The sequence below is a fragment of the Panthera pardus genome, unplaced genomic scaffold (assembly GCF_024362965.1).
Source record: "Panthera pardus isolate Hobbes unplaced genomic scaffold, ASM2436296v1 HiC_scaffold_22, whole genome shotgun sequence".
Taxonomy (NCBI): Eukaryota; Metazoa; Chordata; class Mammalia; order Carnivora; family Felidae; genus Panthera; species Panthera pardus.
Window position 1 is genome coordinate 80,657,836 of NW_026526788.1, and position 26,095 is coordinate 80,683,930.

Here is a 26,095-nt window from a genome sequence, read left to right on the forward strand (position 1 = left end):
CTCACTGAGGTTTACGTGTGTCACATGTAGCACTAGTTTCTTTCAGGTGCCGTGGAGGATTTCATTGGACGAAGTACGCCGGAATTTATGCAGCCACTTCCCTTTTTTAAAAAAAATGTTTATTTTTGAGAGAGTAAGCGAGCAAGCGGGGGAGGGGAAGAGGGCGTGGGGGACAGAGGGTCTGAAGCGGGCTCCGCACTGACAGCAGTGAGCCTGATGGGGGGCTCGAACTCACGAACAGTGAGATCATGACCTGGGCCAAAGTCGGACGCTTAGCCGACTGAGCCACCCAGGTGCCCCTCTTGAGCTACTTAGTGTGTTATTTAGTCATCACAAGAACACTGTGTTTTTGACCGTTTCAGAGCATGAACTTAAACCCAGGTTTATCCCATTCCACCATGCCATGCTTTTAATAAATATTAGGAAAATGAAGTCAAGAAACGTGAGCTTGCAGGCTGCCCCCGAGAGTATCTCTGGGAAGTAAAGGACAGTGGTGTTGTCTTCCTGGCCTGGAGCAGGCAAGGCCAGGGCAGCCCTGCCTTCCTCAACGAGGGCCACGCTGCCAGGAGGCCCCCCGGGTCTGCGGAGCCGGTGGTGGGCCAGCTACCCGAGGACTGGCTTAAGGGAAGCAAAAATCTTTTCTTAATAACAAGTGTGCGAAATCAGTGATACTTTGGAAGCCCGAAAGGCCCCGCAGGATGGGCAGAGGTCTTAGAAGGAGTTTAAGAACCCAGCCCTCCAAGAATTTAACAGTCTCGCCCGAGTGGGTGAAGCTAACATGAAACACAACCACCGAACCCTGACCAACCTGGTGTGTGCTGGGCCCCTTGTCATCTTTCATAGCAATGGGATAGTCTGTGTTTTTCTCTGCCTCTTGCTTTCTCGTTCGGGAATACCTTCTGGAAATCCTCTCAAGGCATGTAGTATAGAACTAACTCCTTTTGTAAAGGCCATATTACATTCCACGCTATGGACACGTCATCATTTATTTGTTCCCTTAGTAATGGGTCATCTCTCTCTGTCTCTCTTTTGCTGTAAGCTGCTAAAAACTGTAGCACTTAATGCCCTCGAATAGGTGTCCCTCTGTGCTTTGATTTCTGCAGGCGTGGGATGGCTGGAGAGAAGGCTTACATGTCTTTTTAATTTTAATACATGCTGCCATATTGCTTCCTAAAAAGACTAGAATTCCTATTTCTCAACCACCAATGTGTGAGAGTGTCCCCTCCTTGCATTGTCACCACCAGTAGTTATGATAGGTCTTCTTGAGTGTCTGACTGGATATAAAGTTATACACCGTTGTCATGTGGCCAGTAGGGAATATGAATGTCTGTTTTGGACATTATGCTAGCTGTTTGTTTTTGACATTTTTTGGTGCACAGCTCATCTGTTGCCTGGTTCGTTATTAGCGGTTGGGTTTTCCCTTTGGTTCGTTTGTAAGAGCTGTTTGTATAGAATAGATACCAATCCTTTGTCATCTGTGCTACAGATACTTGGACCAGGTATATTTTTCTATCGGCTCTGTTAACCGGCCATTTCACTGATGGATTATAGCGGCATACTGAGTTTCATTAGCTCAAAAGCAACCTAATTAGTCTGGTATGTTAACCATCATCGTGGAAAGGTCCGTAAGTGAAATATGGTGTTGATGGGTAACGGTACTATCTACTCGTTCAGGTGTGGGGTAGCTCACTAACATCACCTGAATTTTCTGTCGCTTAAGCTTTTCAGATGTTCTCCAAGCAGGGCAGGGGGGCGGGGTGGGGGAGGGGGGAGATACTCACACGTGTGCTTGATGTGTGGGAAAACAGTCTGATCTCTGAGCAGCTATAACGTACTCAGAGGATCTCTGGTCCTTCCGGAAATGGAGTCCTGAAATTCTGTATCATTCTTTTTTTAGAAATCACACCATCCTCAAAGCCTCATCCACCTGTTGTGGGCAGAGTGACTCATCACAGCATTGAATTATACTGGGATCTGGAAAAGAAAGCAAAACGGCAGGGACCTCAAGAGCAGTGGTTCAGGTTCTCGATCGAGGAAGAAGACCCCAAAACGCACACTTACGGTATCATTTATACGTAGGTGCAGTGTTAAATTGCTTAACGTTTTGTTACGATTTCCTGATGAGCTGGAATGGTTTCTATCATTTCTAAAAGGACTTGTTTTGGGGCGCCTGGGTGGCTCAGTTGGTTAAGCGTCTGACTTAGGCTCAGGTCATGATCTCACGGTTCGTGAGTTCGAGCCCCGCGTCGGGTTCTCTGCTGTCAGCACAGAGCCTGCTTTGGATCCTCTGTCTCCCTCTCTCTGCCCCTCCCCTGCTTGTGTGCCTCTGTCTTAAAAAAGTCAATAAAAACTAATAAAAAGAGAGAGGCTTGATTCTACTCCTATTTTAAAAGGATTCATTTTCAAATGAAAGAAGAGAACGAGTCACACCATCTGCACGACTTTTGTGAATTATAGAAGCACGAATTTGTGCTTTTGGGAATTACAATTTTTGGAAGATAAGTGTTAGCACCAACTTTGAAATTAAACCTCCTATACCTTTGAGAGCTTCTTCGGCCTCTGTAATATCCTAATGGTATATTTTAAAACTCTGAAACGTAGAGACAGAATCAAGAGAATCTGAGAGGAGGTGCCGTCAGGCCGCTGGGTTTGGAGATGGCGGCTGGGCCCCCAGGTCTACCCTGGATGCCTTCTGGACCACCTGTCACATCGCTGTCCTTTGTTCGCTCTTTCCAGGCCATGCCGGTTCCCGGGTCAGGGCCTTTCTCGTTACCTTTTCTTTGAAGGCATTTCCTTCTGTTCTCGTATGGCTGGTTCCTTCACACCACGCAAACGTCAGGTCAAGTGTCCCCTCCCCAAAGGTCATCCAAAGTGGCGGTCCTTCCACCCAGGCATCCCCTCTGTCAGGACTTGATTGCTTGTGTCTTACGACATTTGGCTCTGCTGGCCTTGTCCAGTTTGCACGTTCATTTTGTCTCCCCACCAGTATTTAAACTCCATGAGAGGCAGGAAAGATTTCTGCTTGCTTAACACCCTGTCCCCCAGTTCCTAGGCAGTAGAGCCCTGACACACAGTGGGTGCTCTAAATATCTGTCGCACGAGTTAGTAAATGAACATCCTTGGGGGCAATCAGGAAGTCCTTTTTTTCTTAGTCTGCATTTCAACTCTTATTCCTTTGACAGCTTTGCCACTTGCAAAATGACTATGTTAGGTATACCAAACATGAGATAATAATAGGGTCTGGAACTGAAATGAATTTTGAGGTCATTGTAGATTTCGTATCCGGTCATAAGCAGTAACACAGGAAGATCCCGTGTATCTCTGGCCCGTTTCCCCGGGGCTAACGCTATGGGAAACTTGAGCACAGCCTCACAGCCAGGATGCTGGCACTGGCCTGGTGAAGGGACAGACTGGCTCCAGCATGTTGCCGGCCTTTCCTCAAGGTGGCATCATGAGCATGCGAGGTATTCACAGAGCCTTCCACTGCCCTGAGTGATGATAGCCCCGAGATTTAATGAACAATTCTTTGTCCCTAAAACAAAAATAAAACAACCCCCCCAAAAAAACAACCGAAAAAACATCCCAGAAAACAACCCCCAGACGCATTTATCTGAAATGCAGTTAATCTGAAAATAATTCTTCGCCCGACTACTTAAAAATGTTCTTTTAATTATGTCAGGTCGTGTGTTATTCTCTATCAGGTAGTTTCCATCTAAAAGCATGAATTCTTTTTTTAATGTTTATTTTTGAGAGCAACACAGAGTGCGAGTCGGGGAGGGGCAGGGAGAGAGGGAGACACAGAATCCGAAGCGGGCTCCAGGCTCCGAGCTGTCCGCACAGAGCCCGACGCGGGGCTCGAACTCACGAACCGTGAGATCCTGACCTGAGCTGAAGTCAGACGCTCGACCGACTGAGCCACCCAGGCGCCCCTAAAAGCATGAATTCTGATATTAGAAGTGATTCGTATGGAGAAGGGAAAAGACTTCATCCCCTCCCCCCCCCACCCCCACCCCATTTCCCTCACACACACTTGCACTTGGGCAAGTGGGGCCCTACTGGATATGCCTCCACTTGCTCTCGTCTCCCCTGTGGGGTGGCCAGGTAGAGAATGTCCCCAACGAGACCGCAGCCACGCGCCCTGGTTTCCAGGCGGAGGTGTCTGTTTCCCCCCGGGGACCTGAGTGCTGTCTGGCTGCGGGATTCACCCGGACGAGGTCCTGACGTTGCGGAGCTCACAGCGAGGCCTTCCGACCGCCACCCCCGAGAGCCTTCTGAAATGCTTGCCTTCCCTCGGAGAACTGATGCCAGAGCTTGCCGCTAGGTGGCAGAATCAGACTGTGTTAATCCTGACCTCTTTGGTCCATTACACTTTCTCTCGGTGTCCTTAAAACTGGCAAGGCCGGACTTTGAAAAAGCGGTTTCGAATATCTGACCTTGGAATGATGGATGTGAGAACTTCTTTTTGACTTGCCAGTGTCCGTTCTCGTTCACGGCCAGCCAGTGCTGGTGTCCTCTTTGGCGTGGGCTGTCCTCACAGCCAGTCACCCAGTTTTCTGAGATCTCCCTTTGCAGATGCTCCCCCACCCCGCCCCTGCTTCCCCTGATGATACTGTGGCACTTCCCCCCCCATGAGGGTGCCAGCTCTATCTCCTGGACCATTCGTCTCCAGGTCCTACGACCATCTAGCACATTTGCTGACGGCACTGGCCTCTTGCCCTTTCTTCTGGCCTTTTATCCTTCCCTTCTGTCTTGCTAGGTTAGCTTTGTTAATTTTCCTTTTTTCAAATTCCCTTCCGCGGAGTCTCCATTTCTGGAAGGATGAAGGTCCAGCTCTTCAGACGATGCCTTTCACAGTTGGCCCTGAACCTGCCTTTCTGGTTGTCTCTCGTTTCTGAGCACGAATCTTCCAGTGAGATCTGTTTACTGTCCTTTGAATAGGCCTTGACTTCTCCTGCATGCGTGGTCAGCCGTTTTCCCTGATCGGACCAATCTCCCTGCCCCTCCCTTTCTTCCCCGCGGTCAGACTCAACCTGGACTGAACAACTCTTTACTAGGCTATTGTCTACCCCTCTAAATTCCTATGGCAGCTGTGCATTTTGTTCATGAATCATTCATTCATGGTTATCATGTATTTCATTCAGTCAGTCAGCGTGTATTAATGAGTATCTGTTGTGGGCCAGACATCGTTCTGGATGCTGGGGATGCGCACTGAACAGAGAGACACCATGTCCTCCCTCATGCTCAGAAAAACAATAAATAAGAGACAGAAGTGAAAATAGAGGGTAGGTCAGATGGTGATAAGTGCAGGGAGAAAAAGCATAGGGGAAGTTGGGGGTTTGGAGCAGAGGTAAAGAAGGCTTCCCTGAGAAGGTAACATCCGGGTAAGAAGGGAGGGATGTCTGGAGCCTTGCGAGGATCTGAAAGAACATTCCAGGCAAAGGAAACAGCAAATGAGATGGGCCTGTGCCTGGTACGTACGTTCCAGGAACACTGAGGAGCGCAGGGAGTGAGGAGAGCCACGTAGCACGAGGTCAGCGAGACGATGGCAGGTAGTCACCGGGGTCCGTGGGCCGGACAGAGCTGTGGCTTCTACCCCGAGAGACGGGGAAGCCAGCGGAGACCATTAATCTGAGGAGCGGCGGCCTGGCAGATGCTTTCCGACGATCACCCTGGCTGCTGAGGCGGGAACAGGCTTCGGGGAGGTGCTCTTGCCCTAAGTGAGGTGGGGGGTTGATGGAACAGAGTGTGAGCAGCGGTTGAACTCAGGATGGTTCTAAAGACAGACTAGAAGTCTTTGCTGGTGGCTCAGATACGACATGGGAAGGAAGGAGCGGCTCCCAGGGGGCTGAAGCTGTGTCTGCGCCTCCGGGACAGGAGAGCTGTGCGGCGTGAAACCTCAGAACCTCTGTGCTTTGGACAACAGTTAATTTCCCCGCACGAAATCCCCACTGTGTCGGCCGTGGCTCCCTTCCACGCTGTCCTTCTCCCACATCCGCCTGGGCTGACGGAGCTGCCTCTGCCTGACTGTTGACAGTCACTGTGGCGGCGGGCAGAGGCCAGGGCACGCTGTTTCTGGAAGCTTCCATCCAGAATGACACGTTTCACTCCTGCTTCTGCTTCATTGCTCGAAGCAGATCCTACAGCTGTGTCTGGGTTCAGCAGGACAGGGTTACGGAACCCTCGGGAGGGCACCGAATATTGGGGAACAGTGATCCAGTCTTCTGCTGGTGGCACTGAGGCGTTGGGCCCGGGCAACTCAAATAACAAAGATGGGAAGACGGGGAGGAGCAGAGCTCATTTGGGACATGGGCTGGAGGTGGAGACATCGGAGCAGCTGGGGGAGATGGGGCTGCGGGAGGGTCAGGGCTACAGAAATGAATTTCAGAGTCGCCAACAGGAGGCTGGATTGGAGCTGGGGTGGGGTGGGGGGAGCATAGAGAAACGGCAAGTCTGGCAACTGAGTCCTTAGGTGTTCCAGTATTTGGTTTCTTTTCTTTTTTCTTTCCTTTTTTTCTTTTCCTCCCTCCCCTCTCCCTCCCTCCCTCCCTCCCTCCCTCCCTCCCTTCCTTCCTTCCTTCCTTCCTTCCTTCCTTCCTTCCTCTCTTCCTTCCTTCCTCCTTTTTTTCTTTTCTTTTCCTTTCTCTTTTCTTTTCTTTCTAGACAGAGACAACACGAGTAGGGGAGGGGCAGAGAAAGAGAGGGAGAGGAATCCCAAGCAGGCTCCGGCTCAGTGCAGAGCCCAGCACAGAGCTTGAACCCACAAACCGTGAGATCGTGACCTGAGCCGAAATCAAAAGTCAGATGCTTAACCGACTGAGCCGCCCAGACGCCCCTGGGATCTTGTTCCTCACGTTCCATGTTTGCTGAGCTGCTGTGTCAAATATTTGCTTATTGACTGATAACGAAAATACGGGCGTGCGTTATGCTTTCTGCTAGATTGTTTTGTCTGTTTAGGTACCGCGCCTGGGCCGTGGGAAGTTGTGCTTCTCCCACAGGCTTGCTGCGCGGCCTCTGCTAGTCCCCCCCGCGGCTGGGCTGCGGTCCTTGTGGAGTACGGCCGCCGGCAGCGGTGTCCCTGGGGCCCTGTGTGTGTCAGGTGCTCTCCTTGGGGTCCTCTCGATGGAAGCGAGAGCCTCCAGCCTTCCATTAATGTGCTCAGTAACTTCTGCTTTCAGAACAGTTGTGTAATTTCTCTTTCCAGGGGTTACGAAGGAGCTGCTCGCTTCAGGGCGACCTTACGATATTTGGCAACATTGGGTTTTATCGGGGGCACTTTTGGCTTCATTTTGGCTCAACTATGTTGAGTCTTTGACCCTTGACATCGAATTCCACTGAAGCTGGGATATTATATTCAATTTGAGCTCCTAAAGGTCTTTTCATGTGCCACAAAGCCAGGGTTCATTTTCTGATTCACGTACCTATAGATATGGCTTTACGCTCACCTAATGACAAAATCCACTTAACTCTTGAGACCATGTGCCAGCCTGATACATTTTAGGTGGTGACGATGATGATCTTTGGACCATGCGGTTTTTCTGAATATTTACCTTGGTTTTAGAGCTTTCACTTTGATGGCAAATATAGTTATACCGACTTTCAACCCTCCTGTTTTCTTGGATTCGTAATTCAGATTTTTTTTTATTAAACACATTTTTTTTGACGTTTATTTATTTTTGAGAGAAACATGGAGCGTGAGCAGGGGAGGGGCAGAGAGAGGGAGACACAGAATCCGGAGCAGGATCCAGGCTCTGAGCTGTGAGCACGGGGCTCGAGCTCACGGACCGCGAGATCACGACCTGAGCCGAAGTCGGATGCTTCACCGACTGAGCCACCCGGGTCCTCCCCTCCAATGTTTTTTTCTTAATGCTGTTGGTATCATTTCTTCACTGTCTTCCTTATCGTTTCTTCTTTGTTGATGTGTATCAGTTACCCCTTGCTGTGTAACGAACTGCCCCCAAACTTAGTAGTTGTGCTTAAAGCAAAAAAATCATGTGTTTGCTCCCAATTCTACGATTTGGGCAGGGTGGGGAAGGATGGATGCGTGACCTGTCCTTTGCCCTCAGGGCCCTCGCGGTCTAGCCTCGGAGACTGACCACAACCAAGACGGGGTCGTAGTAGAAGCAGCCCGCGTTCACAAAGCACCTCCGCTTGCTTTTTTAGGGACTCTGAGAGCGTGCCGATTCGATCACCTGGTATCATCATGACGCGTGTCTCCTCTCATCTAGGGGATATGCGACAAAGCATGTTGTGGAGGGTCTGGAACCACGCACGCTGTACAAATTTCGGCTGAAGGTCACCAGCCCCTCTGGAGAATATGAGTACAGCCCGGTGGTCTCGGTATCTACGACCAGTGAGTACACGCACGCGGAACTCATTTGCCTAAAAGTCAGCGAAGACGATAGGCGGTGCGGAGGGAAAAAGATCCCGCCTGTTGCCCGGCCTTCCTGGAAACAGACATGGGTCCACTTTCGAACACCGGGATGACATTATTTATGGGCTGGGCCTGGCCGGCGCGTTGAGGGAAGTCTCCTTGTGCTTTAACAAACGGGGAGAATCGTGCTGGGGCCGGCACCGCCCTGTGAGTGCACATTCAGTACAAAAGGGTGGGGTCCCCTGTCTTGGGAAATGGGCCGCAGGGGTGTGGGCCGAGAAACAGGCTGCCTGTTTGGGTGTCTTCAGCGGAGGAGGTCTCCAAAGCGGTTTGTCCGTTTTGGACAATTTCAGTTCTGTGTCTTGACACACACATCTGATTTCCGGCGATGCTGTGAGTGAGGAAAACTGAAGAGCGTGGCTTCCACAGGTGGGGCGGGTTGTGCCGCCTGTGACCAGTGCGTCCTTTCCCCAGGTCACGTTTGAGGGTGTGAATATTTTCTGTGATCGGTGGTTTTTTTTTTTTATTATGAATGAATGAGTGAAGGAATGATTTTTAAATTTATTTTGAGAGAGAGCGAGTGGGGGAGGGGAAGAGTGAGAGGGAGGGAAAGAATCCCAAGCGGGCTCTGCTCTGTTAGCGCAGAGCCCCACACGGGGCCCGAACTCACAAACCACGGGATCGTGACCTGAGTCGAAGTCAAGGGTCGGAGGCTTAACCGACTGAGCCACCCAGGCGCCCCTCTGTGATTGCCACTTTAAAACGTTTTAAAGATGTGTGTGTGTGGTAAAGATTAAAATGGTCAGGAATGTTCTTCGTGGCCTGCTCGCTGAAAACACACATCTTTTTTGAGTTGCACAAAGAAAATCTTCCTCTTGTGAGTAAAAGTAATTTAAATGTATTCACTTAGAGAGAGAGAGCATGAGCAGGGAGGGGCAGAGAGAGAGAGAGACAGAGAGAGAGAGAGAGAGAGAGAGAGAGAGAGAGAGAGAGAGAGAGAGAGAGAATGAACCCCAAGCAGGCTCCATGCTGTCAGCACAGAGCCTGATGTGGGGCTTGAACTCATGGGCTGGTGAGATCATGACCTGAACTGAAATCAAGAGTCAGATGCTTAACTGACCTACCCAGGTGCCCCTCGTAAAAGTTAAAGTTTTAGTGAATACTGCATTTGGCATGTTTGTGTACACGCACACGATTCAGGTTGTGAGCCTCTAAGATCTTCATTTGCAAACAAGGCACTGGGGAGTTGGGTCTTAGCTTGGCAAACTGAGAATTCAGCGACAGCCGTGAGTCCTGTACCTCCCCCAAGGTGCTCCGCTCACTTCGAAGGCACAGAATTTCAGAGCAGACTTTGAAGGGAAATGGTCAGTTACAGAGACACAGGTCCGGAAAGCGGGCTCGTCCTTAACGTGGTGGCCACGAAAGCATTTTCTTCATATGGGGGTCAGGTTGCTCCTGGAGCTTTTAGGGGAAAGAAAGGAGGCAGAGCGTGGCCTCTGCTGTGTTGAGGGCAGGCACGGGGAAGGGAGGAGCAGGGACGGGGGGAAGGTTAGCCAAGGAAACTGCTGTTTGAATAGAGTCTCTGTGGGGGATGCTGGGCCAGCATGCTCCCTGCCGTCCTCTCTCCCCAGCCGCCCACAGGCCACCCCCACACCCCACTGCCTTCGCCCCTGCTCTCTGGAGCGTTCCCACCTTGGAGCCCCCCGTTCCCGGCACCCCTTCCCCTCCTGCCTGCTGAGCCCGCTCCACAGGTAGAGCCTGGGTGGTTCCTCGTGCTCCCCACCGTCTGCCATGCGCCTCCCTCAGCACACAGCTTCGTCTCACCGCTTCTCATAACACTCTGCATCTTATTTTATGTATTTTTCATCCTCTTTGTCTCCCACCAACTTGTGTGCTTCTGAAAGGAGGCTGGGATGGGACGGTCATCTAGCATGTAGAGACCCATCGTGCATAGTGAATTTTTTTAAATGTTTTTATTTATTTTTGAGACAGAGGAAGACAGAGTGTGAGCAGGGGAGGGGCAGAGAGAGAGGGAGACACAGAATCTGAAACAGGCTCCGAGCCGTCAGCACAGAGCCCGACGCGGGGCTCGAACTCATGGACCGTGAGATCGTGACCCAAGCTGAAGTTGGACGCTTAACCGACTGAGCGCCCCCCATCTAGCATATTCAAAGTACCACCTGGAATCTTAGAAGTCCTGTCTACCCATCCAGCATGTAGAAGTCCACAACAAATGGGTGGATGGGCGGGGGGGTGGAAAGGCCCAGAGGCAGGATTAGGATGAGGAGAAACACTAATTGTCTCAGTTCACACTCACGTCTCTCGGGAGATGGGCGTGTTTCCCCCCTGGCTGGGGCGAGTCCACGTGAACCGGCAAGGTGAGGGTGAACAGGACGCAGGACCCGCCACGGTGAACCTCGGGTGGCACTGGCATCTTTCGTCATACCACGTCAGAGTCAGGGCAGGGGCTTCTGGGCCTTGTGGCCAGAATTGACGGGGTGTTTGGGTACCATTGGGAGCCCTTTAGGAAGGGCAGAAACCTTAGTCCCTTTCAGCCGAGAGGCGGCCACGGAGAGCTGGTCCAGTAGTCTGGGGCATCCATCGCTGCGGTCCGTGGCTTCCATGGGTCATTAGACAAGACCTGCTGCGGGGACCAGGCGTGACGGAGATGTGGTTCCTGGTGATGACCGGGGTACTGGGGCTTGCGGAGCATTTCTCTGTCAGGTCACAGCGCAGTGCTGCGGCCCAGTTGCAGCCTCAGGGGCTCTCCTGGGTGACGAGGGTCAGGTACCGTCTTCCTGCAGGCTGCTGCTCTCCTGTACTATTATTATATTTATAACACCCACAGCAGACTCCCTCAAGGAGGGCAGATCATGCTAAACAAAGAATTACAAATGTGAATATTCTACAAAACCAGTAAAAATGATTCTGTGGGCTGATCATTTGCATTTAGCTTGAAAGTGTTTTAATGAGTCGCAAAAGCATGTACTTTGTTTGAATAAAGGATGCTCAGCTTTTTTTTTTTTTTTTTTTTGAATTCCAGGTAAAGTACACGAGACTCTTGCTTAAATGAGGCATGCAGTTTTAATCAGTTGGGCCCTTAAAAAGAGAAAAACAGCTGCTGCTTGCTAATTGGCAAATATCTCCTCCAATGAGCTCATCATTTATTCACTGCTTCTAATAGAGACTTAAATTCCACCAAGAAAGTTTTTCCCCCGTTGTGATATCTGCTGGCATATGTGTGGCCGAATGACCCTTTTACAGAACAGGGCGATGGCTTTCTGCCTTCTCCTCCTGGGTGGCCCCTCATGTGGTCCTGCCTGATGAGTTCTGTCCAGCGTAGGTGAGCATTCCCAGACATCCTCCCCACGGGCAGTATCCATTCTGTGTCTGTGTGTTTGTCATTGCAACACTCGGGGTAAACATTAGCTAAACAAGCCCACAGAGGCAAAGCCCGCCTTCTTTATAGTCAATTGCACTTGACTGATGGCAGTCCCTTGGGCCAGGCCCACTGTCTTAAAGGATTCAAGGGTAGGAGGAGTGGAGATAGAACTGCTCTGCACTGCGAACATGAGCCTTTTCATTTCTGTTTGTCAAGTTCGCATAAACCGGGACTGTTCCAAATTCCTTGGTTGATTCACGTCTGGTGCGAACCCTCAGAACCTCTTTGCCTTCCTGGCAGTTTTCTGAGACGGGTTAATGAGTTAACGCTGCGGGTCATAGTTTTTTATGCCCCGAATGATGGTTCTTGCTTCCTTTTGCTGAATGAAACTCAGCAAGGAATGATGAACAATTATGCTGTGTTCCTTCTCTTCCGTGAGACGTCCTTTTGTTTTCAGATCAAGTTACGAGGGCACTGGCTACCTCTTGCAGAAGCCGGACTAGGCGATACGTTCATTTAAATTATGTGCTACTCTCAAAATACTCCAGTCTTGGCTGCACGCGGCACTCAAGCTTCTAAGCCCAAAATGAGCTTCTTCCGTTTCCCGATATTTGCACGCTGCGGGGCTTTGTGGGTAGGACGCACCAGGGGGTGGCCCCTACTGGGACAGCTGTACAGGTCATGTCAGATGATGCGGATTGGAGGCGGTTGGTGCATAAATATGCTGGGATACCGCGAGTGCTTTTAGAGCTTTCTTTAAAATCTCAAGAAGTTAGCACTTTTCTGGAGCGTTTTAGTCTCTGGCATTCCCTTTCATCGAACACTTTGTGAGGGGGATCCTAGTTGTTTATTTAGGAAGTCTGCTTATATTCAAGATTTAATACGATTGGAAGCATGCGATGGCTTGGTCAGCTACCTCCCACCCGAGGAAGGAGCGTGGCCTTGTGAAAAGACTCGTTTTGAGGTCCGATGTTGCCCACTCCTACCTGCTGGACCTTGGACAACTCGCTCAGCCTTCCTGGCTCTCCATTTTGTGTTCTGAAGAAGAGTCTAGGAAGCCTTGTGTCGAGTCCTAGGTAGAGCTTACTCAATAGGATTTGAGTTAGGGTGCCATATTCTAAAAGTTAGTAGGACTAGGATGAGCTTCCTGTGTTCTTCTGGATGAGTCTATGCAAATTGCTTGTTTTTGTATTTTTAGTGGGGATTGAAGTTTGAGAGTCACAGGAGGGGGGCTATTTGGTGGGGTAGCAGACGCACAGTTGCCCTCCTGCTCTTCTCCTCCTATCTGAAGAAGAAAGGGAAACTTTCCATGGGTTTGTCTACTCAAGTATGGATGGGTCACCTAATAGATCACTTGAAGTCCATATTACTCTAGCCCAGAGTTTCTCAACATTGGCACTGTTGACATTTGGGGGCTGGATCATTCTCCTGTGTGCTGTAGGATGTTGGTCGGCATTCCTGGCCTCTACCCAACAGATGTGACAACGAAAAAACATCTCCAGACTTTGCTGAATGCCCTCTGGGGGCATGGGGAGGGTGTACAAAACCCTGCTCCCTTCCCTAGCCCCCAGGTGGAACCCCCAGGCTAGCCATGATCTTCCTGGGAAGGCCCGGGGACAACGGTGGGTCCTGTCCCTTGACATTTTATCATGATACTTTTATTTGAAGCTTTTGGCCTAAAAATATGTGCGGAATGATGAAAAGGAAGTACAATGTGGCTAAAAAAATCTTTAGGAGATTGGCAAGCTCTAGCAGACAAAATTGTTATTTCAAAACGGTTTTAACTTGGCTTAACTTTATTTTTACCAGAAGAAAGGGTATCAGTTAAAAGGTCACTCTGATAGCGATCCCTACATTCTTCTGTCCCCGGTTTCCCAGCGAAAATCCTCCAAGGAAACCGGTAGGAAAGTGGCTCCAGTGCCCAGGAGCTGACATCCCACAGAGTTTTTCTACCATAAGGAGCAGGAGCAGGGAGTTTTACTTCCCACCGGGCAGCAATGTGCAGGGGGCCTCTGCAGAGAGGGCGGTGAGGTGGTGGGTGGGCCCCAGGAAGCAGTCTGGGGGGCAGTGTAGGGGGTGGGTGTTTTAGGGTTTAGGATACTAAAGGGAGGGGAACGTGCTTGTCTTGTTCTCTCTGGTCAGTGTCAAGACCGGACGTGTGAGTTACTTAATGAACGTTTGTTGAATGAATGAATGAGACCTTTGAGCTGCCGGAACCGGGGATTATCAACTCGGTGCCCATCTGGGTCAGGTGCTAAGTGCGTGTAGGGGGCTGGGCGTAGGCAGAAGAGCATGGTGGGGCTGTGCCGCATAAGGGCAGCCGCCACGGCCTGATGCCACCAGCTCGACCACAGACCCGTGTTGGATATTAACCAGGTGCCAGGTGCTGTTCTGAGTGCCTCCCTTGTGTCTCATTGAAGCCTAAGTGTTCACACAATCAGGACGTCCATGTGAAACAAGTCAAGTCGTGGAACAAATGCCTTGAAAGATGGGCTTCCCTCACCTGGTCCTTTTTCCTCCCACTCTGCTCATTTCTGAACTTCAAGCCTTTTCTCCTCTCTGAGGAGTTCCTGTTCTCCAGCACAGACGGACGCCCTCCCTTCTGCCCCACTTCCCGTTGTGCCTTGAGTATTTTGCAGAACCCTCTTCCTCGCTCTTCTCCACTTGGCAGGCTCTCCCCCACAATCGGGCTTTCTCACGGCGGTCCCCCTCTGTGAATGAGCCCTTCCTGCCCCCGGAAGCTCGGGAGAGACCAGGCCAACCTGAATGTTACATTCTTGGCAAGAACTGAACTTTAGGATTTCAAGTATCAAAGCAATTTAAAGCAGATTTTTTTTAAAGGTTTTATTTTTTAAAATTTATTTTTGAGAGAGAGAGAGAGAGAGAGAACCAACATGGGAGGGGCAGAGAGAGAGAGGGAGAGAGAATCCCAAGCAGGCTCCGCCCTGTTAGCGTAGAGTCCGACGTGAGGCTTGAACTCCCGAATCGTGAGATCACGACCTGAGCTAAACCCAAGAGTCGAACGCTTAACCGACGCAGCCACCCAGGCGCCCCTATATCGAAGCAATTTATTTTTATTGTTTCTTCAAGCAGTTTAGTGACTCTTTGGCAAACAAGACCATATTGTGACGATAGTGGGGCTTTTCTTGGCTCATAAGAGGCGTGTATTAAGTCTTAGGAAATCTGAAAGGATTATTTTCACATATCAAAACCACACTCACAAAGTAATACTCTTATAACTCGAGACTATCCCAGGTCCTTAGGACCATCTAAATGTTCTTAATCTATGGAAACAAGGTCTTTTTCAGTAAAAGAAGTTCAATAGGAAACCGAAGATCTCCTTAACGGAATAGCCAAGTGTCTTCTTGGGGGTGAACGTGTGAGCATCCACTCCAGTCCACTGGGTGGGGGGCGGGGGGGGGGAGGTAGCCAGGATGAATTTTCTTTCTGTGATTTTGGATGACTGCTTTCCATCTTCTTTGTTCAGGAGAACCCATAAGTAATGAGCACTTCCATCGAGCTGTCAGTGTGAATGATGAAGATTTGCTGGTTCGAATACTTCAAGGAGGGTGAGGGAAATCTGCCTTAAATTTTTTTTTTAAATTTTTAATGCCCAGCAAGTGCGTAAAATCACACTTACTTCCCCCAGATTTTCCATGCCTTCGACACTGCTCCAAAATTGATCTCCGGTGACTAGTGTGAGTTCAGCATAGTGAATAAAGATGACCTTTATGCCCCGTGTAAATCCTATATTTTATAATTATCTAATGAAAATTGAAGATGAAAATGAGAAGTCTGGGTGTCCTGTGTTCTTTCCCAGAAATAATTTCTGACTCTGGCTTCTCTGCCATCGCGTTTAGGCACCTTTCACCCCCAAGGTGCCCATATTTATCTAATTCCTGATGAAATTAAGGAATCATGACATCAGCTGTTTCTTATTCAAACGTTGGTAAAACGCTCAAAGAAAGGTAGCAAACACAGTGGCTACCGATGGGACATTTGAGGCTGCCTCCTAATGCAAAGGGGACAATGTGACTTAGATTCTTTTTGAATATCAATAGTTTGGAGTGTGTGAGAAGACAGGTCATCTGCGAGTAGGGCTCTTAAGTTGGAGAAGAGAGGCATCCCACAAAAAGCCAAGGGTTCTAAACTGGTAGAGTTTAAGAGCTCTGCTTTCCTCCTCCAGTGGCAGCGTTTCATGTCCGTTAGGTGAGATGGGAAATGCCTGTCTCCCCCAGTGTATGCTCGTGGTGGACCAGTGTCTGAACCGAAGACCGTGTCCCCTGCTGTAGGCGGGGGAGGTCCTCCTCACAGAGAGTTCCATCTGGGGGCATCATGGTTCTGAGTTGAAGGGACTGCTTAGTCTAAGTGAAATCACAACACTTTTCTCTCCTTGTGCCTTTGAATCCTTTTAAAGGACTAGGCAGGGCAGTGGAAGACCACAGAAACTTAATGGCCCAGAAGAAATTGGAATTCTTGGGAAAATGCATCATTGTAGCCACCTGTGCCCCGCGCGAGACATCAGCGGTGACTCTCCGGGGAGCCATGCCAAGCACGTTAATCTCTCTTCTCCGTGTTTTTCCCAAGAAACGTTAAGGTGGATGTTCCCAATAAGTTTGGCTTTACCGCCCTGATGGTCGCTGCCCAGAAAGGATATACCAGGTGGGGCTCCTCCTTTCGTATCTCTGAGTGGTTGAACCTTTGTCTTTCCCCAAGGGCTCCGGTCAGAATATGGGCGGGCAGGGAACAGAGCATGCAGGAACCCCACTTCTTCTCCCTTTCCAAAACTGTGCCGTGTAAGGGCGGAACAAAAACTTTTTTCCTTTTTTAACTTATTTTTTTTTCTTTTTTTAATGTGTTTTTTTATGTCTTTATGTGTTTTTTCTTTTTGTTTATTTTTGAGAGAGGGAGCATGCGTGTGAGCGAGTGGGGGAGGGGCAGTGAGAGAGAGAGAGAGGGACGGAGGGAGAGAGAGAGAGAGAGAGAGGTGGGGACAGAGGATCCGAAGCAGGGTCTGCGCTGACAGCAGAGAGTCCGATGTGGGGCTTGAACTCACGAACCGTGAGATCATGACCTGAGCCGAAGTCAGATGCTCAACCGAGTCACCCAGGCGCCCCTCAGCCGTCTTAATCACGAAGTTCTACAACAAGCAGGAGGCCATGTAAAAATGTATAAATCCTATGGTGAGGAAGAGAGGTAGCCACTTAATTGTATTTTGTAATATATTTTATATGTCCCAGGAAAACTGGTTATTGGAATTTGAATTTCTTTAGAAAAAAATAGAGCGGAAGGGATATTGATTCTGGAAAACAAACTTTCCTGATAGGTTGCTAAGATATAATTTTCACTGACACACTCCATTATCTCTATCCCACGCAGAAGCATAAATACGAATAGCTTATTTTTCAATCATGTTTATATTGAACTACTTAAGTGCCCATTTTGAAAAAAAAGACCTATATTTTATCGAATGCTGCCGTTCGAAAATCTATTTAAAAGGGTCATTAAAGTGACAGTGGATTAGTTTGATAGTACAATGTGTTTCATGTGATATACTTTGTTTCCAATGAATAATTCATGTGAGGGATAGACACCCCCCCCCCCTTTTTTTGGTGTTGAAGGGGTAGTTTTCTGGTTTAAAAACCTCCTGCCTTTGAAGCCAGCTGGCCTCTGAAGATAGAGAAGAAAGTATGGAGATGGGTCTTGAATGTAGTGCTGTTTATGGTTAGTGCATCGTTGTGGGTTCCTACCCATCAAAGCTACGGATCTAGTGACATTCAAATTTGTCTCCTTTAGGCTTGTGAAAATCCTCGTTTCTAATGGCACGGATGTGAATCTGAAGAACAGGAGTGGCAAGGACAGGTAGGTGGCTAACGTGCCCTGAAATGTCCCCCGACTTGTGTGACTAGGCTTGTGCCCAGCGGGTTTTTGATCCAACCCAAATATTTGATGCAGCTTCTTTTGACAGGCCTGTATCCCAACCGAAAGATGTCGATGACAAAGGCTGGCTTGTTCATGTGTATACTCACTCCTTCGTTCAGCAGGGTGTTTATGGGCCACAAATTATAACGCACGTACCCTCAGTCAAAGATACGACCCAAGAACTTTGTGCGGTAAAAGCTCGGGGTGCAGTGTGGGAGAAGTTTTCGAAAAGATCGTGCAACTTGGCAACCTATATTTAGAGAGATAAAAGAATGTTCTACGAGGACTTAAAAATAATCACTGTTCTAGCGATTAGGTTTAATTAACTGATTAATTCTAAGCAACCAGTATTTGTTGGGTAGAACGGCATGGAAAACGCAAGGGCTTTGCTCAAGGAGCTTAGAGTCACATCAGAGTGCAGCTCAAAGGTGTGTGCCCTACAGACTAGTGCCTAAGGGTGGCTACAAAACACTGGTCACCTTTGGTGGGCCACAAGGGAAAAATAGCAATTCCTAAGCTCAGAAAGCCTAACCCACTACAGGCTATGAACACACACAGTAATGGATTTTAAGGGATGCTTAAAACAATCCCTTAAAAATTTAAAAAGTTTTCTGAGTAACCCTTGGGTTAATTTGGAATTAAGCCTTCAACTCAAGAAGTTTGAAAAAGAATAATACCAACTTAAAGAAAATACGGACCTTGAGAGGTAGGAAAGAGGAAAGAAAAGGAGAAGTTGATTAGAAAACTGAAGGATTGTTTGGGGCACCTGGGTGGCTCAGTCACTTGAGCGTCTGTCTGATTCTTGGTTTCGGCTCAGGTCGTGATCCCAGGCTCATGAGGTTGAGCCCTGCATCGGGCTCTGAGTGTGGAGCCTGCTTAAGATTCTCTCCCTCTCTCCCTCCCTCTCCCTCCCTCTCCCTCTCCCTCTCCCTCTCCCTCTCCCTCTCCCTCTCCCTCTCCCTCTCCCTCTCCCTCTCCCTCTCCCTCTCCCTCTCCCTCTCCCTCTCCCCTCTCCCTCTCCCTCTCCCTCTCCCTCTCCCTCTCCCTCTCCCTCTCCCTCTCCCTCTCCCTCTCCCTCTCCCTCTCCCTCTCCTCTCCCTCCCCCCTCCCCCTCCCCCTCCCCCTCCCCCTCCCCCTCCCCCTCCCCCTCCCCCTCACCCCTCCCTCTTTCTCTGTGTCTCTCTCTCTGCCCCTCCCCTGCTTGTGCTTTCTCTCTAAAAAATAAAGTTAAAAAAAAGAAAATAGAAAGATCATTGAATAACGTAAGAGCAAAAAAAACGCAAGCTACTGCATAAAAAAAGCTACACAAGAAAATGGACCAATTTATTACAAATCTAAGAAAAATTAGAATTTTGAAATGGTACATAGCCATCGTTAGAAGATCTTTTGGAAATTTAAGAAGAATAAATAGAATTTTGGAAGGGTCCATAATAGCGGTGATAGAGGAAATCTCCATGTAAAAAGAAAATGGTGCACTTGTGTCTATGTTAGTAGATTTGAAAATTTTCTTTTTCAATCTTTTCGATGATACCTTTTCTGAGAAAATTTACATGACCAAAACCAACCTTGCTATCTATCTTTTCGATGATACCTTTTCTGAGAAAATTTACATGACCAAAACCAACCCTATCTATCTTTTCGATGATACCTTTTCTGAGAAAATTTACATGACCAAAACCAACCCAAGGCGCAGAAAATCTGCAACAACCAATACCCATGGAAGACATGAGAAAATTATTAAAGGATTACCTCCAGCACAGGTTCTGTGGCTTGATGGTTCTACCCATAAGCTTGCTCAGATTTTAGGTACCGATGACTTTGAACTTTTCCAGAGCAGAGAGGAAGTTGGAAAGTTACAGAGGATAACCTGACTGCTAAAGTCTGATACAAAGAAAGCTGCTCATGTGTTGATATGTACACAGGTATTGATGTCTCTTCCATCCCAACTCAGAGGATCATGCAGGAGGGTAAGGAGGTCTAGATTAGGAAATTTCTTAATATAACGCTTCCTGTTAGTAGACCAAAGGTGAAAACCTGGGTATGTGTAGACACAAAACAAAAATTTGGTGCAACTCGGCCCCTTTAGTAGTTAAAGTATCTTTGTCTTTAAAGTGCAGGATGCTGGGGCGCCTGGGTGGTGCAGTCGGTTAAGCGTCCGACTTCAGCTCAGGTCACGATCTCATGGTCCGTGAGTTCGAGCCCCGCGTCGGGCTCTGGGCTGATGGCTCAGAGCCTGGAGCCTGCTTCCGGTTCTGTGTCTCCCTCTCTCTCTGCCCCTCCCCCGTTCATGCTCTGTCTCTCTCTGTCTCAAAAATAAATAAGCGTTAAAAAAAAAAATTAAAGTGCAGGATGCTTTCAGTCCTGTCATAGCGTCTGGTGCATGAGAGGACCTGCCTCTGCTGATGAAGTGAATCCTTTGATTCCATCACACCAAGTTGTGTATCGTGGAAGACGGTCAGCCGGTATCCTTCTCAGTGTTGACAGATTCCTTTTAAAAATTAGTAGTGAAGCCCACGAGAGTGGGTGAGAGCCAGATAGCTTGATGTCAAATCCAGGTTCCTCTATGTTCGGGGCGTAGGACGTTGAGCAGGTTACTTAACTTCTCTGACCTCAATTTCCCCGTCTACAAGATAAGGGTAACAGAAGTACTTCGAGAATTGTGAGCCCTTAACAAGTCAATATATGAAATGCATAGAACGGTGCTTTGGCATCTGGTAACTACACGTTTTGTGTTATTTCGTGATCGGTATTCTGGAACACCGATCAGTCTGGCGAGATATGAAATGGAGTAAGAGTCCTGCACCTTCCTTGCAGTCCCCAAGAGAATCAGCTTTCAAATACTTGGGACTTGATAAGAAGGTTCGGTAAGGGGCCAGCTACAAGATAAAGGAAGAAATCGTCTTAAATAACAGCAATAACCAGTTAATAAATATAATGAGGGAAGCAAAATAGAATAAAAGTATCTAAGGAAAGTGAGAAATTTGTATTCAAAGCCTATAAAAAGTACTGAGAGATCTAAAAGTTTAAAAAACAGGGACATATTCCATACGCTAGAATGGCAAGACTGAATCCTGTAAAATTTTCAGTTTTTCCCAGATTAATAATATATTGACCCAGTATAGCCTCACAAGGAATTATTCTTGGGAGCCCATCAAAATGGTTTTGTGATTCACCTGGAAGAACGAAGGGACGACAACAGCTATTAGCTTTGTTGGAGAGAAGTGTGGAAAGACTTTGGACAGTTATTAAAATGCCTTATAAAGTTATAGTAATTAATGTGGTATGATACTGGCATAAATAATTGGAAACAAAGATCTATAGTGTGAAATAGAAATAGGTCCCCATGGATGTAAGAAGTTTATGATGATGGGGGCAACACAGCCTAATGAGGAACATGTTAGAAAAAGCTATTTGAAGAAAAATTAAATTCTGGACTTATATAGCCATGCACCCAAATAAATTCCAGATGAATTAAGAATTAAATGTAAAGGGCACCTGGGTGGCTCAGTTGGTTAAGTGTCCGACTTTGGCTCAGGTCATGATCTCACCGTTCATGGATTCGAGCCCCGCATCGGGCTTTGTGCTGACACCTCAGAGCCTGGAACCTGCTTTGGATTCTGTGTCTCCTTCTCTCTGCCCCTCCCCTGCTTGCACTCTGTCTCCCTCTCTTTCTCTCTCTCTCAAAAATGAATAAACATTAAAAAAATAATTAAAAAAGAATTAAATGTAAAAAACAGAACCATAGAAAACACAGTATATATCTATCTGATCTTGCAATGGGAAAGGCAAAATCATAGATATAAGTCCCTAAGGAGAAGATTAAAAGCACCTAACACATTTAAAAAAAGCTTAATACAAAGTTAAGGATAGTCTGGGGGAAAGATTTGCAAACACATTATAGAGAAATGACTGGCATCTTTAATCCAGAGAAGATCCACATACAAGCCCCCCCCCCCCCAAAGATACATAGTAGAAAAGAACAGTTTACACAAAACGACAATTCATAGCAGAAAAAATTAAAAAGCTAACATGCGGAACTGCTAGTAATAAAAATTACAAGCGTATTGTCATGTTGTTAATTAAAAAATGATAGTAGGGGCGCCTGGGTGGCTCAGTCGGTTGAGGTCAGGCCTCAGCTCAGGTCACGATCTCGTGGTCCGTGGGTTCGCGCCCCACATGGGGCTCACTGCCGTCAGCCTGTCCGTGCAGAGCCTGCTTTGGATCCTCTGTCCCCCCTCTCACTGCCCCTCCGCCGCTTATGTGCACACGTGTGCTCTCTCTCTCTCTGTCTCTCAAAAATAAAACATTAAACAAATGTTAGTAGTGCTGGTGTAGGTGAATTAAATGGGCTCGTGTTACTCGGATGCAGTTGACCAAAGTGTAAGTTGATGCACTCTCTGTGGAAAGCGATGCATCTAAAGGGGGCCCGAAACAGCTGCATGAAGCGTTGGCGGTCTCCGTACTCAGCAAGCACCGCGCGCCTTGGGCAGGTCAAGGGCCCGCTGGCTGTCTTCCGGGAGTCTCCGAGAAGTGAAGGCCTGCATCAGGATACAGAAGTGTGGACGTCTGGTTCCAGCCCAGCCTAGGCTTGGGTCTCAGAGCTGGACGTTGTCTTTATCACTCAGAGACTTTGTAGAACTGCCCTCTTGGGAAGACCTTCCTCCCCCCAACCCCCGCTCAACTCTTTATTTTGAAAAGTTCAAACATTTAGCGAAGTTGCAAGAACAGTGCGAGTGAATTTCTACATACTCCCCACCTGGGTTTGGCAGTTGTTGAATCTTAGCCGTATTTGCTTCTCTGTCTACGCTTTTTAGGAGCTTTTTAACTGTTTCGAGGCTGGTAGGCACCATAACCCTCTACCCCTCAATGTTTCAGTTGCCTAAAAACCAGGCCGTCGACCTGCATAACCTAAGACACTTCACACGAATTCCTCGACATCGCTGATGCTCCCGTCACTTATTCAGGTCCCCTCACTTGCCCTCCGAAAGGTCACCATGGCTTTATTGGGGAGGGGGCTATGGGGCAAGACCATGATCCAACTAAGGCTCATACATGACATCTGGTTGTCCTATCTGCTTAATCTCTTTTATTCTAGACTGGTCCTCCGTCCATGTTTTTTTCTGGTTTAAATATTTTATTTTTCTCCTAGCAATGACATTTTGACCAGTTATCCTATAGAATGCTCTCTGTTCTTGAGTTGCCTAGTTGTCTCCTATGTGTGGAGGCAGCGTTCACCTTGTTCGTTTGTCCCTTTATTGCCAATGAAGTTAAAATTAGGTTTAAAGGCTTGATGAGGTGCAGGTTAACTTTCAGAGCTAGTGTTGTGACTATCCATCAGGAAGGCATGTTGGCCCGCAGTTGGTGATTCTGGGTTTGCTCATTTGGTTCAAGTGTAATGACTAAACCTCTTCTTTGTAAAAATGTGGTTTCCCACTGAAATCAGCAAATTATCGACGGGCTGATCATTCGGCATGGCGTGAGTGTCCTGTGCTCCCTTAACCTTTTACCCAATAATTTTGCCATCCACTGATGGTCCTTGCCCAAATCAATTATTTAATTTGGAGTTGCAAAGATGTGACTTCCTAATTCTGTAATTCCTTCCATGTTGATTAGCTGGCAGGCTTCTATGAAAAAGGGCTTTCCCTCATCAACTGAGGATAGTCTACATTTCATTCTACAAAGGCAGACTAAATGTTTAATTGTTTCTTTAAATACCAATATTTAGAGTATGGAATTGGCCAAATAGCCATCTTCAATAATGTCAAAAGAGTTATTTTCTCCCCTCTATTTTTTTTGAATATCTTCATGGACTCATGGATATTTTTAAATCCAATGTCTACTCAGTTACAGTGATACTTATTTTTTTGTAATTGCAATATAATTCACACACTCCTTAAAAATATGGCACTTAAAGAATGTATTAACAAAGTTGTGCAACCCCTGCCACTGTATAATTCCAGAACATTGTCAATCAAGCCCAGAAAGAAGCCCTCTACTCCTTGGCAGTCCCTCCCCACTTCTTCTCCCCCAGCCCCTGGAAACAGCTAATGTTCCAGTTCTATCCCTGTGGGTTTGCCTGTTCTGGGCATTTCACGTAAATGGAATCATAAAATATGCCTTTTGTGTCCAACTTCTTTAGTGCAACGTCTGAAGGCCTTTTTTGTATCGTGGCACTTACATCAGTTATTTTCCTTCTTTAGGCACAAACAATATTCCGTTGCACAGATCTGCCACCTTTTATTTATCCATTCATCAGTTGATGGACACAACATTTCACGTGAATAACCTTCGGGCAACTGCACTTACAGCTAATGCTGCTTCTTCTATCTGTTGCAGTCTGATGCTTGCGTGCTATGCGGGACACCTGGATGTGGTGAAATATCTCCGAAGACACGGCGCTTCTTGGGAGACCAGAGACCTAGGAGGCTGTACGGCTCTGCACTGGGCCGTGGATGGAGGCCACTGCAACGTGATCGAGTGGATGATAAAAGATGGCTGTGAGGTACGGGATCTTCCTTGTCAACTACACCTGTGTCCTTAAGACCTTGAAACTCTGTTCCACGGGGTTGAGGGGAAGCAGAGTCTTATGTGGATGCCCTTGATTAGTTCAACTTAGAAATGCTGCAGAAAGTTCTCTGACTTCTCGGTGAGAAGGTTCCGGAAGCCTTGGGAAAAGAGATCACCGTAGAATGATAGGATAGTGAAGCCTCAGATTGTCATGGAGGTTTTTCTTGTGTAGGAAAAAACAAAACAAAACAACTGATGAATCCAGAGCTGGACCTGACCATGCTTCCATTTTGGTTGTTCCTTTGTTCATCCAGTCATTATCTGTTCGCCTTCGGTCTGTCAGCAAAACTTTACTGAGCACCTGCCATGTACTGGAGACTCTCTTAGGTGCCGTACACACAGGATGTCAAGAACCCTCACAGCCATAGGGCTCTTTGTTGCCCTTGGAATTAGACTGTCTTTATTCTTGGGTTGCTTTAAAGATTCTTCATCACAAAACCCTTCCAAAGAGCAAAGGGATCATGTCACAAACAGAGCATTTCAGCTCCTAGGGCCTTTACCTTGAAGCGGGCGGGTGGGTATCCTTCTGGTATTTTCATGTATCAGAAAGCACAAATTTGGTTTAGCAAATAGGATCGGCATTGTTTGGACTTCTGCAGCTGTTTGAAGGTCAAGAAGAAGGATTAGCTCAATCATGGTGATGGCTGATAACTTTGAGAACTTTAGCGCAAGACTGGAAAGAAGTTAAATAAAAATTTCAAGGCCCGGAAGTAAGGAATCGTGGCAAAACAAAATGCTGTCCTCACTGAGATTGCCAGATGGCGGAGAGCACTGAGAACTGAAACCGTTGACCTGGAAATAAACCCAAACTGGGAAAAGTCATGTCTCTTGGAAGATGTGGGCGGATTTGTTCTAGCTTGTCCCTGAAGCGTGTTTGAGGGAAGCCCAGGCCTAATTGTGGGGTCTCACTGGCCCCTGCTGATGCCTTCAGCGGCCTGAGGAAGGGGCCCCTTGAAGGAAAAACTTCAGTCGTTAAGGTAATTCCTTTTTATTACGTTTCTTGTTATCTTTGTTTTAGAAAGCTGCACAAGAGGTCGGAAGGATTAGCCTGTGGGCCCTCGGTGGCAGGGCCGGGCCCCACCCGCCTTGTGTGGTAGTGAGAACCTCAGTCTCCTCGTTTGGTTTATGATGAACTCTGCTCATGCTTTGGTCCCAGTAAAAGTCTGTAGTTAAAAATGGAGGTTGACCTTTGCTGAAAGAAGGGCATGTCTCTGCCATGATCCTTTAAATACTGTAGTTTTGGAAGCATAGGCTTTCTGGGCTTCAGATACGAGCACACTTATTGGGGGTAAATTTTCTTTCCTTAGCGCTGGAGTTACATGAATGTGTCCACTGAAGATCTCTACGTGGCTGGCGGGGGGCGGGTAGATGATGTCAACATGAGTGCCTCCGTGTTTTTGGCAGAGGGGTCACCCATTGTTTGGGTGACTTGGCTTTAGGAGGGATCTGGGAGCCAAGCAGGGCATTGGGGCCACCCTTCTGGAATATGATGATTTTATACCAACAGCGGCTGACTTGTGTGGGGAACCATCTCCGCATTTAATGAGCCATGTGACCTCGGGAAAGGCGTTTGACTTCTCGAGATTTGGTTTCATCATTGTAAAGCATCAATAAAAGCACCTACCCCTAGTTCACCCTCAGAACCAAACGAGAAAATGTGGGTCAACGTTCACCCGAAGACCGCATAAAGCACGATGTAAAACAAGGCAAGGCGATTATTTTATTATTTAAACATAATGGAGTCTGTTGCTCCAAGGTTATTTGTTATTTGCATGAAAAGAGGTGCAAATCCTAATGATGTTGCAGAGGATAATCTCATACATACAAATAACCTTCAGCGTTCCCAGGACTTA

The 26,095-nt window shown here is 47.7% G+C and overlaps 1 protein-coding gene across 1 annotated transcript in view; it reads left to right on the plus strand.

The window, feature by feature from the left end:
- FANK1 (fibronectin type III and ankyrin repeat domains 1) overlaps window positions 1–26,095 on the plus strand; it is a 103,705-nt gene that overhangs the window by 75,637 nt on the left and 1,973 nt on the right. Inside the window, 6 exon segments of the mRNA XM_053910030.1 lie at window positions 1,898–2,075; window positions 8,226–8,350; window positions 15,241–15,322; window positions 16,341–16,415; window positions 17,550–17,615; window positions 24,012–24,177. Of these exon segments, the coding sequence (XP_053766005.1) occupies window positions 1,898–2,075; window positions 8,226–8,350; window positions 15,241–15,322; window positions 16,341–16,415; window positions 17,550–17,615; window positions 24,012–24,177 (692 nt within the window).